At 36.9% G+C, this 17,241-nt stretch overlaps 1 protein-coding gene across 2 annotated transcripts in view; it reads left to right on the top strand.

Annotated features, from left to right (window-relative positions):
• MGA (MGA, MAX dimerization protein) overlaps window positions 1-17,241 on the top strand; it is a 100,788-nt gene that overhangs the window by 31,692 nt on the left and 51,855 nt on the right. For both annotated transcript variants that reach the window (XM_004687891.2, XM_004687892.1), the window contains exons 3-5: window positions 5,346-6,291; window positions 6,973-7,051; window positions 7,157-7,252. In XM_004687891.2, coding sequence (XP_004687948.1) covers window positions 5,346-6,291; window positions 6,973-7,051; window positions 7,157-7,252 — 1,121 coding nt within the window. The remainder of the gene's footprint in view (window positions 1-5,345; window positions 6,292-6,972; window positions 7,052-7,156; window positions 7,253-17,241) is intronic.

Raw genomic sequence — 17,241 nt, 5'->3', positions numbered from 1 at the left:
TCTTATTGCTCTGGCTAGAACTTCCAGTGTTATGTTGAAGAGCAGTGGTGATAGTGGACACCCTTGTCTTGTTCCTGATCTCAAAGGAAAGGCTTTCAGCTTTTTTTCCTCCGTTGAGGATAATATTGGCTGTGGGCTTATCATAGATGGCTTTTATCATGTAAAACACCAGATTTTTAAAAATAATATAATAGTTTATTTTTACATCATTTTGTGCCTTTTTCCATCTCAGTTTTTTTTTTTTTAAGATTTATTTATTTATGCATACAGAACTGGGGCACAGGCCAGAGGTGCAGAGGCAGGGAAAGGATTCACCAGAGTCAAGAGTGGGGAGCAAACAGGCAGATCAGTGAAGTACACTGCTGAGGGGAGCAGCAGGTGAGACAGGAGAGGTCCGTGGTGCCATATGGGTCACCTCCGGGGCTGGGCATGGAACTTGCACTAAAGTGATTATGGCTCGCTTGCAGTGCTGTGACCTAACCTGTTTGTTGTGCCACCAGGGAGGGCCCTCGGATGGATTTATTTTAATATTTCATCTAAATGGAATCATAAGTGGAATTTCATGCTTGGCTTTATTTACTTAGTGTAGTGTTTTCAATATTCATATTGTATCATGTATCTGCTCTTTATTCCTTTTATTATTGATGATACTGTGTGAATATATCATACCACATTTATCCATTCATCAATTCATGGGCATTAAGGAGGGTTCTACTTTTTGACCAGTGTGATTGTTATTATGAATATTGTGCGGGAAAAGCTGGGTACTGATAAATCCATTTTTTCCCTGCTGAATTGTCTTGGCACTGTTGGTAATTGAAAATCAGCTAATATAAATATAAATGGGTCCTTTTTGAATTCTTTTCAGTTGATCTGTATGTGTAGCCTTGCATGTATATCTCTGTTTTCATTACTATAGCTTTGTAGTAAGTTTTGAATTTGGGCAGTATCCCTCAGAATATTTTTCTTTAGTATATTTTTTTATTATAATAGTTTATTTTTTACATCATTTGTGCCTTTTCCCATCTCAGTTGTAATCCCCGTGGGCTTCCTATCACCAGTTCACCTGTGTGCCATCACCATAGTCCTGTGCACTCTCCCCCTGTCCCCCCCCCACCCATTTTTGATCTCATTCCCTGCTCCACCCCTGTAAAATGTCTCTGGTATATAGCTGTTCATTATTATTATTATTTTTTTTACCCCTAGTCCTTTATGCTCCTGCTGTGAGTGAAACCATCCCGTATTTTTCTTTTTCTTTCTGGCTTATTTCACTAAGCAGGATCCCTTCCAGCTCCCTCCATGTTGCTGCAAAAGGCATAAATTTATCTTTTTTGGTTGCTGAGTAATATTACATTGTGTATATATATCACATCTTTTTAATCCAGTCTCCTATTTTTGGGCATTTGGGTTGATTCCACATCTTCCCTATTGTAAATATAGTAGCAATAAACACGGGGGTGCAGATGTCCTTTTGAGTCAATGTTTTTGTGTCCTTGGGGAATATACCTAGTAGTGGGTCATATGGAAGCTCTATTTATAACCTTTTGAGAAACTTCTAAACAGCTTTCCATAGTGTTTGTATCAGCCTGCGCTCCCACCAGCAGTGCAGGAGAGTTCCTTTTTTTCCACATCCTCGCCAACATTTGTTGCTGCTAGTTGTTTTAATATGTGCCATTCTTACTGGGGTGAGGTGGTATTTCATTGTGGTTTTAATTTGCATTTCCTTTATTACAAGTGATGTTAAACATTTTTTTTCATATGCCTGCTGGCCATCTGCATTTCTTTGGAGAAGTGTCTTTTTAGTTCTTCTGCCCATTTTTTGATGGGGTTGTCCACTTTACTTGTGTTGAGTTTTGTCAGTTCTTTGTATATCTTTGTGATCAGTCCATTATCATTAGTATTGTGTGCAAATATTTTCTCCCAGTCAGTGGAGTGGCTCTTTGTTTTGTGTAATGTCTCTTTTGCTGTACAGAAACTCTTTGACTTAATGTAATCCCAGCTGTTTATTCTTTTCTTCACTATTGTAGCTTTGGGTGATGTAAAAAAATCATCTCTGTTACAATAGAAACAACAACAAAAATACTTGGGAATAAACCTAACAAAAGAAGTAAAGGGCCTATACAAAGATAACTAAAACCCTGATAAAAGAAATATAAGAAGACCCAAGGAAATGAAAAGACATCCCCTGCTCATGGATCAGAAGAATTAACATTATGAAACTGGCCATCCTACCAAAAGCAATATACAGATATAACATTATTCCAATAAAAATCTCAATGACATTCTTCAAAGAAATATAACAAGTATTGAAGAGATTTATATGGAACTGTTACAGGGCAACCCAGTGTGAACTGGATTGCCTGTCTGGTTCCTCACTGCGCACTTAAAATTCAGTTGTACTGCAGGCACACACAAAAGAGTCAATAATGGGTTTATTTACAAAGGGGAAAGAAAAGGAACAACCCAACGAAAGAGAGAAATAGAGAGAACTAGAAGAGAATATCCTTCCAGCTCCGCTGACAGGAACTCCAATAACACTAAAATCTCATCAAAAGCTAAGCGACCAGCCACCAGTCATGTGGTTCAGAGCAACCGTGTCTAACATGGCTCCCTTATATATATCCCCAAAATCCCAGAATGCCTGCTTAGCTCTGCCCTTGGGTCCTCACAGTTCTCTCTATGGTATTGCTGGGAGTTGTAATTTCAATAACTTGATTAGGGGGTGGAATCCAGAAAACTGGAGTGGGGGTAGAGTCCACAAAACTTTGCAGAGTTCCTTCAGGACATCCTTTCCACCTAAATGAACCACAAAAAACTTCGAATATTTTTCTTTCTCTAAGATGGTTTTGGATATTTTGGGGTTGCTTGCATTTCCATATGAATTGTAGGATCACGTTAATTTCTACAAAAATTGCTGGAGAGGGGTTGTGGTGAATGTATAGATTTCTTTCAGGGAGTATTGCTGTTTCATCAGTATTAAATCTTATAGCACATTAAACATGGGCTTTATTTATCCTTTTATTTAGTTTAATTTTCTTTCAACGGGTTTTTAGTTTTACTCACTTAGGTTAAATATATTCCTAAGCATTTTATTCTTGCTAATGCTATTTTTAGTGAAATTGTCTTGTTTATTTTTTAAAAGATTTATTTATTTATGCACACAAGGGCTGGGGTACAGGCCAGAGGTGAAGAGGGGGTTGGGATTCACTAGAGACAGTGGAAAGCAGCACAGGTCGATCTACCAAAACACACTGCAAGTGTGAGCAAAACACACAGTGAGCAAAACAGGAGAGATCTGCTGCACCATGTGGCTCCCTGGCCAGGGATCGAACTTGTGCAGCAGTGAGTGGCTGCAGACAGCTTCATAGTGCTCAGCTTCACCCCTCCTGCCACCAGGGAGAGCCCTTTTTAGTTTAAGTTTTGACATTTCTTATGTGCAGAAATGCAGTTATTCATTGTCTCTTTAAGTGTTTTCCTTTTCGCCTGCCTTTTTAAAAAGCACATTTATTAAAATGTTAGATTATTTGATTTACTATAAGTTAGATTATTTGGTGATGCCCCACTAATTTCTGATACTCTTCACCCCCCCCCTTCCCCAACTCCTTGGGTCTGTGTAAGTCACTTCAGTAAATTATAACTCTCCTTTGGTTTCAGATATGTTAAGGTGGAATTAGACTCCTCTCTCAAAGGAGATCTAAGTGTTGGAAGACTAAAATATATGTTTTTAGGCAAAACTTTCTGCATCTCTACTGTTGGCTATGCAGAAGTCTCCTAGAGAATAGTATGTGAGAGCACAGACTATTATTCTGTTGTTTGTACTCTAGATTCTACTCTGCCCATATTTACACATTAAAAGCTTGTAAAGGTTTGTGTGTCCCAGCAAAGATCTTTTGCCTATAGCTGCTTTTTTTCTCAGTTTATTTGTGCTTTATTGAATCTAAATACTTCAACTCAAGGTTGAAAACCATAGCAATCTGTGGTCACCTAAGGAAGACTGCTACCTGTTTGGAATTCAGTTCTTTTACATTTAGCTTGCATCCAGAGGTCTTCAATGGCTTTAAAGAAAAATAGAGTTTTAAATTTATCTAACATTTTCCTACTGTTAGGGCAGAAGTGATGTGGTTTTCCCACAGTCTAAACGGAAGTCTATCATTGAAGTACTTTCAAGTAGTCATGAGTAAGCAAGTTGTACATGGAACAAGTAATTTCATTAATGCAGTGGATGTTTGTACATATTTTACTTAAATGAAAATATTATAAAGACAGTGACTAACCGTTTTAGTGAGTACTTCTAACAAATCTGTCCTCAAAGTACATTGGTTCCACTTAATATGTTTCAGTAATTAATTGGGCTGGAGAAACTAAAAAGGTGATTTTTTAAAAAATAAGTTTTTAATACTGAATTTACCTGGGCTGTATGTATGTGCTTGTCTTCAACTACTCCTCTGTTTTGGAAGAACTATGGTGGATTCTTTACATTGAAAGTGAGTTTTTCAACTTACAAATTTTTAAAAAATTTATTTTTGCATAGAAGAACTGGAGTATAGACTTATGGGGCAGACATATGGGGGTGGTGGTGGTAATGAGGATTTAGCAGAGACAGAGTGGGGAGCAGAACAAGCAGATTTACTGAAATATACTGCTTAGGGGGGACAGCAGGTGAGACTGGAGAGGTCTGTTGTGCCTCTCTTATGTGGGTCAGCTCCCTGGTCAGAGATGGAACTCAGGCCTTAGCAGTGATAGCACTGAGAGTTAACCCCTAGGCCACCAGAGAGTCCCTGACTTTTTCAGTTTAAAAGTGGAAAAGTCACCTGGCAATGGCTTTGTGAAGACTTTAGAAAAGCAGAAACAAAGTACTGCCTTGTGCTTCCTAACATGATTAAAATGTGTTGAATTTTATCTCAATTACAAAAAAAAGGGGAAAAAATCAGGTGGTAGTTTGAGCTTCTTCATAACATTCATTATAGTTCTTAATTGTAATGGATATTTTATTTGCCTTCATTGGCAGTTAATTAGCATATATTGAGATACCTAGAGTTTGATTTTGGGTGAGTGCTATCTTTCTAAATGACTTCATTTGAAAAATGCTGTTAAGAGTATCTATTATATTTTGCTTTTTGACTTAGTGGATCATTTGTTAAATATTTCATATGAGAATTTGACAGAAAATGTAAAAATGTGATGTTGATATACTGCTTTTGAACACCTTGTTATGTTACAGAGTGTATTTGAGGAATGATTCATGAAATCTGTTGTGTTATTTAAGTTCTAGCAGTTTAGTCCTCTCTTCAGTTTTACTTATGCATAACATTGTCCTCTTAACCTTCTCTTCCCTGTTTCTCCAGTCTTATAGACAACAATTTTGAAGACAGTGCTCATGTAACCTCATCGTTAGACCCTAATGGAAGCTTCAATGTTGTTATTAAAGAGGAGCCTCTAGATGATTATGATTATGAACTTGGTGAGTGCCCAGAAGGGGTCACTGTGAAACAGGAAGAGACAGATGAAGAAACAGATGTATATTCCAATAGCGATGATGATCCTATACTGGAGAAACAGTTAAAGAGGCACAATAAAGTTGATAATCTAGAAACAGACCATCAGCCTTCTAAATGGCTACCAAACAGTCCATCAGGTGTTGCTAAAGCTAAAATGTTCAAATTAGATGCTGGAAAGATGCCAGTAGTTTATTTGGAGCCTTGTGCTGTCACCAAAAGCACAGTGAAGATCTCTGAACTCCCTGATAACATGCTTTCCACATCTCGGAAGGATAAATCTGTGTTGACAGAATTAGACTACTTGCCTACATACATTGAAAATACCAACGAGACAGGTTTCTGTTTAGAAAAGGAGTCAGAAAATGATCTTAGAAAACATTCACCAGATCTGAGAGTGGTGCAAAAATATCCCTCACTTAAAGAACATCAGTGGAAATACCCGGATATATCTGATAGCATTACCACAGAAAGAATACTTGACTGTTCAAAGAGTGCAGCAGGGGACTCATTTTTAGGAAAAGAGGATTTGGGCAGAAAGAAAACAACTATGCTTAAGATTTCAGCATCCTCTAAGATTGTGAATGCTAATCAGAATACCTCCCCAAATGTCCCTGGAAAAAGAGGAAGGCCACGAAAACTGAGACTCTCTAAGGCAGGGCGGCCACCTAAAAACACCGGAAAATCTTTAACTTCTGCAAGGAACACTCCACTAGGCCCTGGGAGTACCTTTCCAGATGTGAAGCCTGATCTGGAAGATGTGGATGGTGTTCTCTTTGTTTCCTTTGAGTCAAAGGTAAGAGTCATATTCAGCATTCTTTCCAGGGTCAGTAGTCATTCTTGAATTGTATTCTGGCTGATAGCTACTTTTTCTGAATGCATACATTTGTGAAGATTCTTCTAGGATGGGAATATCTCCAAAATGTTTGGTCTAGTTAACTGGAACATTTTATTTGAATAGATTTAAAACATTATTTGCTTTATTCTCATATCGTAAATTTTTAAAATCTTTGGACCTTAATGAAATTTTCATCACTGGGGACTTTAAAGAGATATAAATACATGAAAAATGTACTGTTTGGGTTTAGATTTCTTATCAGGAATAACAGTAACATTAGAGGAACAAATAGTCTGATTAATTCTGTCTTGCACATCTCTTACTTAGAGTCTGTAAGATTATTTTTCTTTTAGGTTTTTATGTCTTCTTAATCTGGTCTTTGTGACTGTGCAGAGAGGATGAATTCTCTTGATGATTTTCCATAAACCTCCCCCCCCATTAGAGTAATTTTCTGTGGGCTATAAAATCAGTATGTGTCAATTTAGTTGTACAATGTTCATATTTTTGTTCTTATCTTCCCTTTCTGATTAAAGTTATGGTAATGTAGAATATTTAGAAAATAAATGTCAAGTATCAAAAAGAAATGTTCCTGTTTTATTTTTAAACTTTTATATGAGCTGTTTTTGTTTTTAAATACAGGAAGCTCTAGACATTCATGCAGTTGATGGGACAACAGAAGAACCCTCTAGTCTCCAGGCACCAATGACAAATGATGCAGGTATTACATAATAGTATAAAAAGAGATGTTTGAAGCTTGACTCCAGAAGTGAGAGATGTGGTGTCATGTGGACAGTAACCTATTTTATCATTGTTTTCTGAGTAGGCTGTAGAGCAAGAATTTCCCAGTTGGAAAAGGAATTGATAGAAGATTTAAAGACATTGAGGCACAAGCAGGTGATACACCCTGGTCTTCAAGAAGGTAATATTTAAAAAAATACAGGCCAACTTTTAATTTTGCTTTTCCTCCTTCCCCCTGCTTTGTACATTTCTCCATTTCCTTTTATTCCTTTCAGTTTTCCTCGCCTCCTTGACTTAATTTGCTTCTGCCAACTTGTGCTGTCCATCCATTTCCCCCTTAAGTGTGTCTAGATCTTTTATAGACTAAAAGAAACCTTTCCAACTCAGAAGATATGATCTTATCTTTGCATTAACAAAATTGTCATGGTAAGAAAGTGGGATTTTTTTTTCTTCCTTTTCCAATATTTACCTCTATTCCTCATCTTTAAGTGTTAGTTGGTTTTATTTCAGTGATTTTTTAAAATTCATTTTTGGAGGGAGAAGTTCTCGTTATTTTATATACACTTAGTGATACATCTAAGTGTGTAAGTTTATATATACTTAGTAATATAAGTGTGTAAATAGAAAAATTCTTCATTGTGTGGCTGTAAACATGTTTACATGTATGTGTCTCATGTTTATATATTTCATTATTTCTTTGTACTTACTCAAAATTTTCATTATGTCTAGTAGGTTGTAATAGTTTGGTCTTGATTATATTCCTAAAAAAAAAAAAGGAAAATTTGATTATACTTAGTGCTACTATAGTAATTACTGAGTTTTTTCATTTGCATTATAAACAAAAAATTAAGTCATGCCTCAATTTTTTATTTCTTGTATCTTTCATTTTAGGTACTTGGAGTAATTTGACGAGCTTTCAACTCATTTGTTAATTTTCTTTCCAAATGACTTTCTAGCTAACTTGCATAGATTATTTATGAGTCTAAGCATTATATGCTAATAGATGAAAACTTGGTTTATAAAGTAGTCCTTCAGTTTCTAAGTCAGATATTCTTGAATTTTTGCTTTAATGTAAGGTTGCTTGTGTGAGTGTGTGTGAAATCAACAAATCTCAGTTCAGGTGGTAAGGACTGGATACTGTGAATTGTAATGAAAACTCAACTCATGTCATAATACTTTTGTTGGTAATAACATTTGCCATTATTTATTGTGAGATGCACTTCTGCTATGTTATTTATTTCTGTGATTTTCCTGTCAGTTAACTTACCTTTTTTTTCTCTCTTTCCTCTTCCATTTTTCGTCAGTTATGTACTCTGATAATATCTAAGTATTATAACATTTACATTATGTTCTTTCAGGCCAAATTCCTCATTTGTTTAATCTTGATTCTAGACTCAAATACATTTAGTGTTCCTTGCCAGTTTTTTCTGATTGGTTTGCTTGTTATAATTCCAGGTTAACTTAAGATTTGTGTTTTTTCCTTCCCTTATAGACATTTTACTCAAGTTTATAATTTTTTTCCTGTATAAAATGGCATTTCAAAGCCAGCTATTAATTGAAGCTAAGTAGGTAGCATATATAAAGTGCACTTAGCCTGCATTTTGTGATAGGATAGGACTTTGGTGAGTTGATACTCCAGTATTTCTTCTAAAAGGGCCAGCCTCTTCAGTGCATTATTGTTACTTGGGCTCTGTATTTTCAGTTAGTCCCATTATTCAGTAGGCACTTAAATCTGAATTTTTATGTGATGTCTGTCAATTTTTTTTTTTTTGAGGTGGCAACTGATAGTAGGGTTTTTTTTATTTTTGGCAAAAAGTTTTAAAACACTGAGCCAAACAAAACAGTCTTGTGAGTGATGAGTTTTACTTGTCATACAGATTCTGCATTTGGTATTATGCTCCAGTTTTACTTAATTCTCATAAAGTAAAAATTAATTTAGCTGCATTTTAAAATATCCTTTTTTATTTTATTATAATAGTTTATTTTTACGTCATTTTGTGCCTTTTTCCATCTTAGTTGTAATTCCTGTTGACTTCGCATTACCAATTCACCCATGTGCCATCACCGTAGTCCCGTGCACTTCCCCCCCATTTTTGATCCCATTTGCCACTTCACCCCCATAAAATGTCTCTGGTATGTAGTTGTTCATCATTATTATTCCCCTCCCCCTGGCCTTTATGCTTCTGCTATGAATGAAACTATCTGGTATTTTTCTTTTTCTTTCTGGCTTATTTCACTAAGCATGATCCTTCCAGCTCCATCCATGTTGCTGCAAAAGGCATGAGTTTATCTTTTGTTTGCTGAGTAATATTCCATTGTGTATATATAACACATCTTTTTAATCCAGTCATCTACTTTTGGGCATTTGGTTTGATTCCATGCCTTTCCTATTGTAAATAAAACAACAACTGAAATTTTTTTCTTTTAATTTTTTTTTAAAAGAGTTATTTATTTGTGCATACAGAACTGGGGTACAGGCCAGAGACTCAGGGGTGGCGAAAGACTTCACCAGAGACAGAGTGGGGAGCAGAACAGGCAGATGGACGAAGTACACTGCTGAGGGGAGCAGCGGGAGGGTCAGGAGAGGTCTGCCACACCATATGGTCTCCTCCAGGGCAGGCGGGAATCGAGCTCATGTGGAAGTGGTTTCAGCTTCTTAGTGCTGTGCTTTAACCCGCTGCGCCACCAGGGAGGGCCAACAACAACTGAATTTTTAAATAGTTTTATTTTTTCAAAGATCTATAATCCATGTAGTAGTTAATAGAAGGTTTACAAAATAGAGTTTTATTCTAGATTTTTCCCCTCTGTTCTGAGTTGGCAGATTTCCTTCTTAACCTCTACCTTTGCATATATTTAAGTAGCTAGATTTAACAGTTTCAAAATAGTAAATTATTGTAGCTAAATATTTGAAATAACAATGATACTGGCATCCTCTCTCTAAGATAATGGATCTGCTCTCTGGGGCCTTCTTCAAAACAGATGCTTGAAGTAATTTTTCAAGTTTTAATTCACTAATGTCATATTTCTTTATCTTTCTAATAACCATTGAATTTTACTCTTTGGAAAGTAAGTTTTAAAAATCTTTTTGAGCCGAAAATGCTTGAAAAACTTGAGTTTTTTGACCTTGATGTGCTATTGTGGAAGAAACATTTAAGCCTTAGAAAATGTTTCATTGTTGTTGGTAGTTTTGCTGCTGAGATAAAGTAAGTTCTTAATTTCATTTTCCATAGTACTATGTTTTTCTGTCTCCTATCCTATCTTTACACATCCAAATTGGTTGACTTTCTAAGTCTTATTTACCTGAAATTATCTCTTTTTGAATTTCAAGGTACGTTTGTAAAATCATTTCTACTTTATTACTGTCAAGTCAAATTCTATTCCTATTTTTGAATAATCTTGATTTTAGGAAAATTTTAGATAGGTAGAAAAATTGGGAACATAATAGAGTTTTTATATATTCTATACTCAGTTTCCCCTGTTGTCAACATCTGAAAGTAGTGTAGTACACTTGTGACAGTTAATGAACTAGTATTGATATGTTATTATTAACTAGAGTCCATGTTTTGCTTGAATTTTTTTCTTTAAATATTTTGTGTGGAAAAACTGGGGTGTAGGCCAAAGGTTCAGCAGGTGAGAGGATTCACCAGAGATAGGGTGGGTGCAGAACAGGTGGGTTTACTGAAATACACTGCTGAGGAATGCAGCAGGTGAGATAGGAGGGATCTGCTAAATCACATGTAAGCTAGCTCCTTGGCTGGTGATAGAACTCAGGCCATGGAGATGACAGTGCTGAGACTTAATCATTAAGGAGGCCCTAATTGAATTTTGAGTTTATATGTTTCTCTGTTCCAGGATTATATTTAAGAAATCACATTATATTTAGTATGTTTCCTTAGGGTCTTCTTGAGTGGGACAGTTTCTCAGACTTTGTTTTTTAATGATCTTGGCAATTTGGAGTTCTGCTCATGTATTTTGTATGATGTCGCTCTGTTAGTATTTTTCTGATACTTTCCTCATGATTAGACTGGGATTATATATTTGTGAGTAGAAGACCTCAGAGGTCATGTGCCACTCTGATTCTTTCATAGCAAGGGTACATGTTCCATGCCATACACATTAGAAGGAAGTCACTATCTATACCCCATACTTAAAGAGTGGGAGTTATGCCCCATCCATTTTCTTTAGGGTTAAGTAATTGTGTGTATTATTTGGAATTCTTTGACACCGGAGATTTGTCTTTTCTCAACTATTTGTTTATTCAGTCATTTTTATCAGAATGAAATTGTCAGTTTATAAAACTTGTAAGTTTTATAAAAAGATTTATGCATACAGAGTTGGGGTACAGACCAGAGTGGATTCACCAGAGACAGTGGGCAGCAGTACAGGCAAATTGGTGAAGTACATTACTGAGGGGAGCAGCGGATGAAACAGAAGAAATCTGCAGCACCACGTGGGTCACTTCCCCAGCTGGGAATCTAATGCATGTTGAAGCAGCAGCAGCTAGCTTTGTAGTGCTGTGCTCCAACCAGTTGTGCCACCAGGGAGGGCCCATGAACTTGTCAATTTTAAGGCTAAATTCTTTTATAATAATCTTCAGTCCTTCTTGGTGGCACAAGGGCTGTGGGTCTCTAGTGAATCCTCTCTTACACACCACTCACCTCTTGCCTGATCCTAAATAAATAAATCTTAAATTTTTTTTTCTAGAAAACTCTGCCATGTAGTTACTGAAATATATTCTGCATATGGTGTTAAATTAGTCATTAATTGGAGTTTTTCTTAATTATATCTGCTTTTCTGCTATGTTAACTTGTTATGTAGGCTTTCATTCCTCTTCAGGATATTTTTATGGATACTTTATTAATGATTTTAAAGGAAGAGATACTTTTGCTACAGTATATTAGGTGATTTTGCCCTCAAATCTAAACTCTGTCTTTTCAGTACTGTCTTTGTGGATCTTTTTTGTAATGGTATGATTACATGTGCAAAGAAGTTTTTAATACGGTAAATTGACAGAAAGCTTTAGGAGTATGATTTAATTTGAATTGTCATATAGAGAGAGGATTTTATGTTTTTGGGGGATATGTTGTGTATGATTTATTTAAGTATCTTATTTTCTCCAAAATGAAGTTATTCATATAAAGCCAGTAAGTCTAGGTCACAAATACCTTTTAGTTGGGGAAGGATTTTCTTGGAGAGCAAATACTTTGAGATAATCTAGATAAAAGATTAATTACCTTAAAAAATGTCTGTGTTCCATTGACCGCTAAATTTTGTGATCTATATATTTCATATAAATATGATTTTTATTCTTAGGACTTGGTGTTACCTTGCAGGGGGGAATGGCAGTTTGTAATACACAATAGTGTCAGGAAAAAAATGTAAGAAAAACAGCCTCTAGTTGGATTGCATGGGCCTACATTTTGCTCCCTACTTCCTGTATTTTTAAAACTTAATTCCTTTCTTTCTAACTTCTCTTTGGGTGGTTCTGGTCATTTTTGTCCATATAAACATTTTTTCTTTGGGCCCTCCCTGGTGGCGCAGCTAGTTAAAGCACAGCACTAAGAAGCTTAAGCCACTTACGCATGAATCCGATTCCCGCCTGCCCCAGAGGAGATCCACATGGCGAGGCAGACCTCTCCTGACCCGCCCGCTGCTCCCCTCAGCAGTGTACTTCGTCGATCTGCCTGTTCTGCCCCCCTCTCTGTCTCTGGTGAATCCTCTCACCCTCCGCATCTCTGGCCTGTACCCCAGTTCTATATGAATAAATAAATCTTAAAAAAAAAGAAAAAGAAAAAAATATATAAATATGTATCTTTTTTCAAATTTCTATAGTATTTCATTTTACAAATTACACAAATAATTCAGTTCTCATTTGAGTTTCTGTATTGTCTTCCTTTCTAGTTCCACACTGATTTTCCTCCCCCATCTCTTTTAGTTACTTTGTACTGCTCTAATTTAAGAATTGCACCCTTGGTAAAGTTTTACTGATTACTTTGGATTTCTTCAGTGCCATTTCTTACTGTTAATAATATAGGACTTATGTATCCTATTGTAACTATTAAAAAATATTTTTAAAGATGTATTCTATTTATTTATGCATGCTGCTGGGGTGTAGGCCAGAGGTGGTGTGTATGTGGGAGGATTCACCAGAGAGACAGTGGTAAGCAGAACAGACTGATCTACTGAAATAAACTGCTGAGGGAAGTAGTAGGTGAAACAGGAGAAGTTTGCTATGCCTTATAGGTTAGCTTCCTTGCTGGGGATCAAACTCTTAATGCAGTGGCTGCTGATAGTTTGATAGTTTTGAGACTTAACCCCTTGCACAACCAGGGAGGCCCCGTTGTAACTGTTAATAAATCATTTGGAAAAGTGTAACACTTAAACTTCTCCATGATGTCTGTGGAATAGCTTTGTCTTTATTTCCATCTGTATTACAGAATATGTCACAGAAAAGGTACATTTAAATTCTTAGATGTTAAAACCCAATGTGATATATTGGTATTTTTACTTAATGACGAAGCTAAAGTTTAGAGAAAAGACATGAGAAGAACTCAGTTATTTTGATTCATATTTCTTTTCCAATTGATTGGAAACAGGAGGGATGTTTGACTGATGTTAGCATCAATCACATCCTCTGATTAAGTAAAATTAAAATGACATTTTAAGATGAAATAGAATGGCCATTTTTTGTTCAGTTCTATGTGGAGCTTTCAAAAATTAGCTATAAGAATTTGCTTCACTGTTGGTGCAAGGGGTTAAATCTCAGCACTGTTAAGCATTAACAAGTCACTGCAGCACAAATTTGATCCCCAGCCAGGGCTGACCCACATGGTACAGCAGACCACTCCTATCTAACCCACTTCTCCCCTCAGCAGGGTATTTCAGCAAATGTGTCTATTCTTCTCCCCACTCTGTCCCTGGCAAATCCTCCCCTCTCCTCCTATCTCCCCCCACCCCGACTTCTGGTCTACAGCTCTTGTATACATTAAATAAATAAAATAAAACTTTTGAAAAGTAATAATTTGGGACTTATAACCTACCTTTAAAGGAACCAGGACTTTGTAGTTTTATTGGAAACTGTACATCTGACTTTAAAGGACATGTCTGTGATACACAATGCTCTGATGTACATTTAGATTCAGTTTTTTTTTTTAAGATTTATTTATGCATACAGAACTGGGGTACAGGCTAGAGGTGCAGGGGTGGTGAGGGGATTCACCAGAAACAGAGTGGGGAGCAGACTAGGCAGATGGACAAAATACACTGCGGACAAAATACACTGCTGAGGGGAGCAGCAGGTGGGTCAGGAGAGGTCTGCCATGCCATGTGGGTCACCTCTGGGGCGGGGATCGAACTCATGCTGAAGTGGCTTTAGCTTCTGAGTGCTGTGGCTTTAACCCATTGCGCCACCAGGGAGGGCCCAGATTCAGTTTTGTTAAAACCTGAATAAACTACAGGCTTTCTTGTTTAGTGATAGGAAGCCAGTAATGCATAAATGAGGAAATCCAGATTAGAAGACTATCATTAGAAGTAGAAAAACACAAGAACACAATAGGGTATAAGTTTATGCCAGTAAGAATGGAATAATTTTTTTTTTTAAATTCAGTAATATCAGATGTTAGGGAGCATGTGGATCAGCATTTACTCTCACCTCCTATTAAAGGGAGTATAAACTGAGAGTAATTTGGCAGTATTTGGTACACAGATTCCCAGCTAGCATTGTTCCACATGGTTATCTATGATTATGTTGAAACTATGCAAAGGTTGGTAGTCAGAATATCACAGTTATGGGTTCTCACTCATATGCTTATAACTGCAGTTGCATGACATGACTCAGTCTTAGGGTTCTACAGTTACAGGGTTTATTTACAGAAGGGAGATAGATAAATGGGAAAGAGATAGGAGGGCCAGAAGCAGTTGCAGTGGTCAGGTAGTGGTTTAAAGACAAAATGAATGCAAAGTTCTGATTGAAGGTTGAAGGTATCTCTAGTGGTAGCACCACAGCAGTCACCAACAGTAATCTGAAAGCTGTTCAGGTACACTGAACACTGGCCTGGAGAACACCAAAGTACCAGGTGACAATTCCAGATGTTTCAGAGGCAGGAACCAGTGTTACAACTCTTCAAGATTCTGGATATAAGCCTAACAAGAAACAGACACCTAGCCAGGGCCGGTGTCATTAAGCAGATGATGTCAGAAGCAGGATAGGTGGTCAGGTCTGAAGGAGTGGTGTGGGAGGGCAAGAATCAGTGCTATGGCTCTACAAAAGTCTTTCCAGGAAAGAGTCCAGATGAACCTGATTCTTGAAGTCTACTAGAGCCTGGATTTTATACGTTTCCAGATACTAGGCTTTCAGACTGGTCCTTTTTGGTTGATTAGTACCCATGAAAGCTCCTGTCAGATTGGTTTGTTTACAGTCACAGCTATTTGATGGGTGCTGGTTGAGCTGTACCAGTGTGCTCAAACTGAACTATCCTGAGGTTGTACTTCAAAAGTGAACACCAGGGGCAGTCAGTTGATTGGAGACTTTAATCTCAGCTGTTTCGTTGGTTCTGGTCAAGTTCTGTTGAATTGGTCCAATTTCAACCCACATCAATTCCATGTTGGTTCATTTTCAATCTCAGAGTGGTTGTTTCAAAACAAACTGTACCAATGTGTCCAACTTGACCTGTGCTGAGGTTGGGCTTCAAAACTAAACACCAAGAGCTCTTTGGCATTGATGCAAGCATGAACCTGATCGGTGCCCATAAGAACTGCAGTCATATTGGTCCATTTTTAATCCCATACTGGTTTCATGGGCTCCTCTGACAGTGTGAACAGTAAGCTTTTGAGGTAATGATCCGAGAATGGCCAGGTAAGACCAAGGGGAGGTAATGACTGTAGTGCCATTTGCCTCTAGCACAAGCAGCATTTTTCTTGTTTGTTATATAATTATCCTTTTCTTACAAACCATTGCATAGGATTTAGAGTAACTGTGTGAGTTAGAATTTTTAGTTGCAAATATCATTCCCCTCTACAGATGAAATATAGATTATGAGCTTATTTGAGACTATCAGATTAATCCTTTATTATAAAAGGCTAAAGAAAAAGACCCTGGGACATATGGGGGCATACACAAATTACATTCCCATACTGCTCATACAAGCAAGTCTAGACCATGGAACAGTATCACCATTTTCACTATGGACATTGTATACTATATACTATGTTATACAAAGCATACTCTGGGTTGGACGCTGATGATTTTCACCTCTGAAAATTTTCAAGTTGGCCAGAGAACTGTGCACAGTTCTGCACAATGTTCCTTTCCTCAGTGTGCACTCTTCTGAAATGAAGCTTTTCATAGATGCATCAGATTGTCAAAACCTTTGTCACATCCCTGCTTGTAATCTACAGGGGAAGTTGGAAAGTGAGTTTTTCCTAACACTTAAAGAGAACTTGCAATGTGAAATATAACAGTTATAGGAAAGATGTTCACAGTACTTTTGGGCAACCACAAATAGGAGAGACAGAATATCCAAAGCAGTTGAAAGATAGACACATTCCAGCACATAACAGTTTTATTCCTGGGTTAATGACATGAAAAAGTTAAATGAATTAGGAAAGCTTTCACACATGCTCATATATGAGTGGTGTACATTTATAGACAAGGTGTATAGTTAAGTTATATAGCAGTATTACTAGTAAGTTAAAAATAAGAACCAGATTAATTCTCATCAGGAGGAAATTAATAAATTTGACTATATTCATAATCTGGAATAGTATATAGCTATGAAAATAATGTGATCTAGTGCTCAATTTATTCTTTTTTAAAAGTATTTATGCATACAAGAACTGGGGTACAGGCTAGAAGTGGGGGGGTTGAGACGATTCATCAGAGACAGAGTGGGGAACAGACAGACAAATGTACTGAAACGCACTGCTGAGGGGAGCAGTAGGCAGGTTGAGAGAGGTCTGCCATGCGGTGAGGGTCAGCTCCATGGTGGGAAATGGACCTTGTGCTACAATGGCTGCGGAGAGCTTCATAGTGCTGCGCTTTAACACTTCCAGAGAGGGTCCCAATTTATGTATGTATGTATGTATGTATGTATGTATGTATGTATGTATGTATGTGTGTGTGTGTGTGTGTATGTATGTATAACATCATCTTTTAAAAAAAAATTTATGTAT

The sequence above is a fragment of the Condylura cristata genome, unplaced genomic scaffold (genome assembly GCF_000260355.1).
Source record: "Condylura cristata isolate star-nosed mole 26May11 unplaced genomic scaffold, ConCri1.0 scaffold00023, whole genome shotgun sequence".
Taxonomy (NCBI): Eukaryota; Metazoa; Chordata; class Mammalia; order Eulipotyphla; family Talpidae; genus Condylura; species Condylura cristata.
Note: the sequence above shows the minus strand (reverse complement) of the source record. Positions and strands in the feature narration are given on the sequence as shown.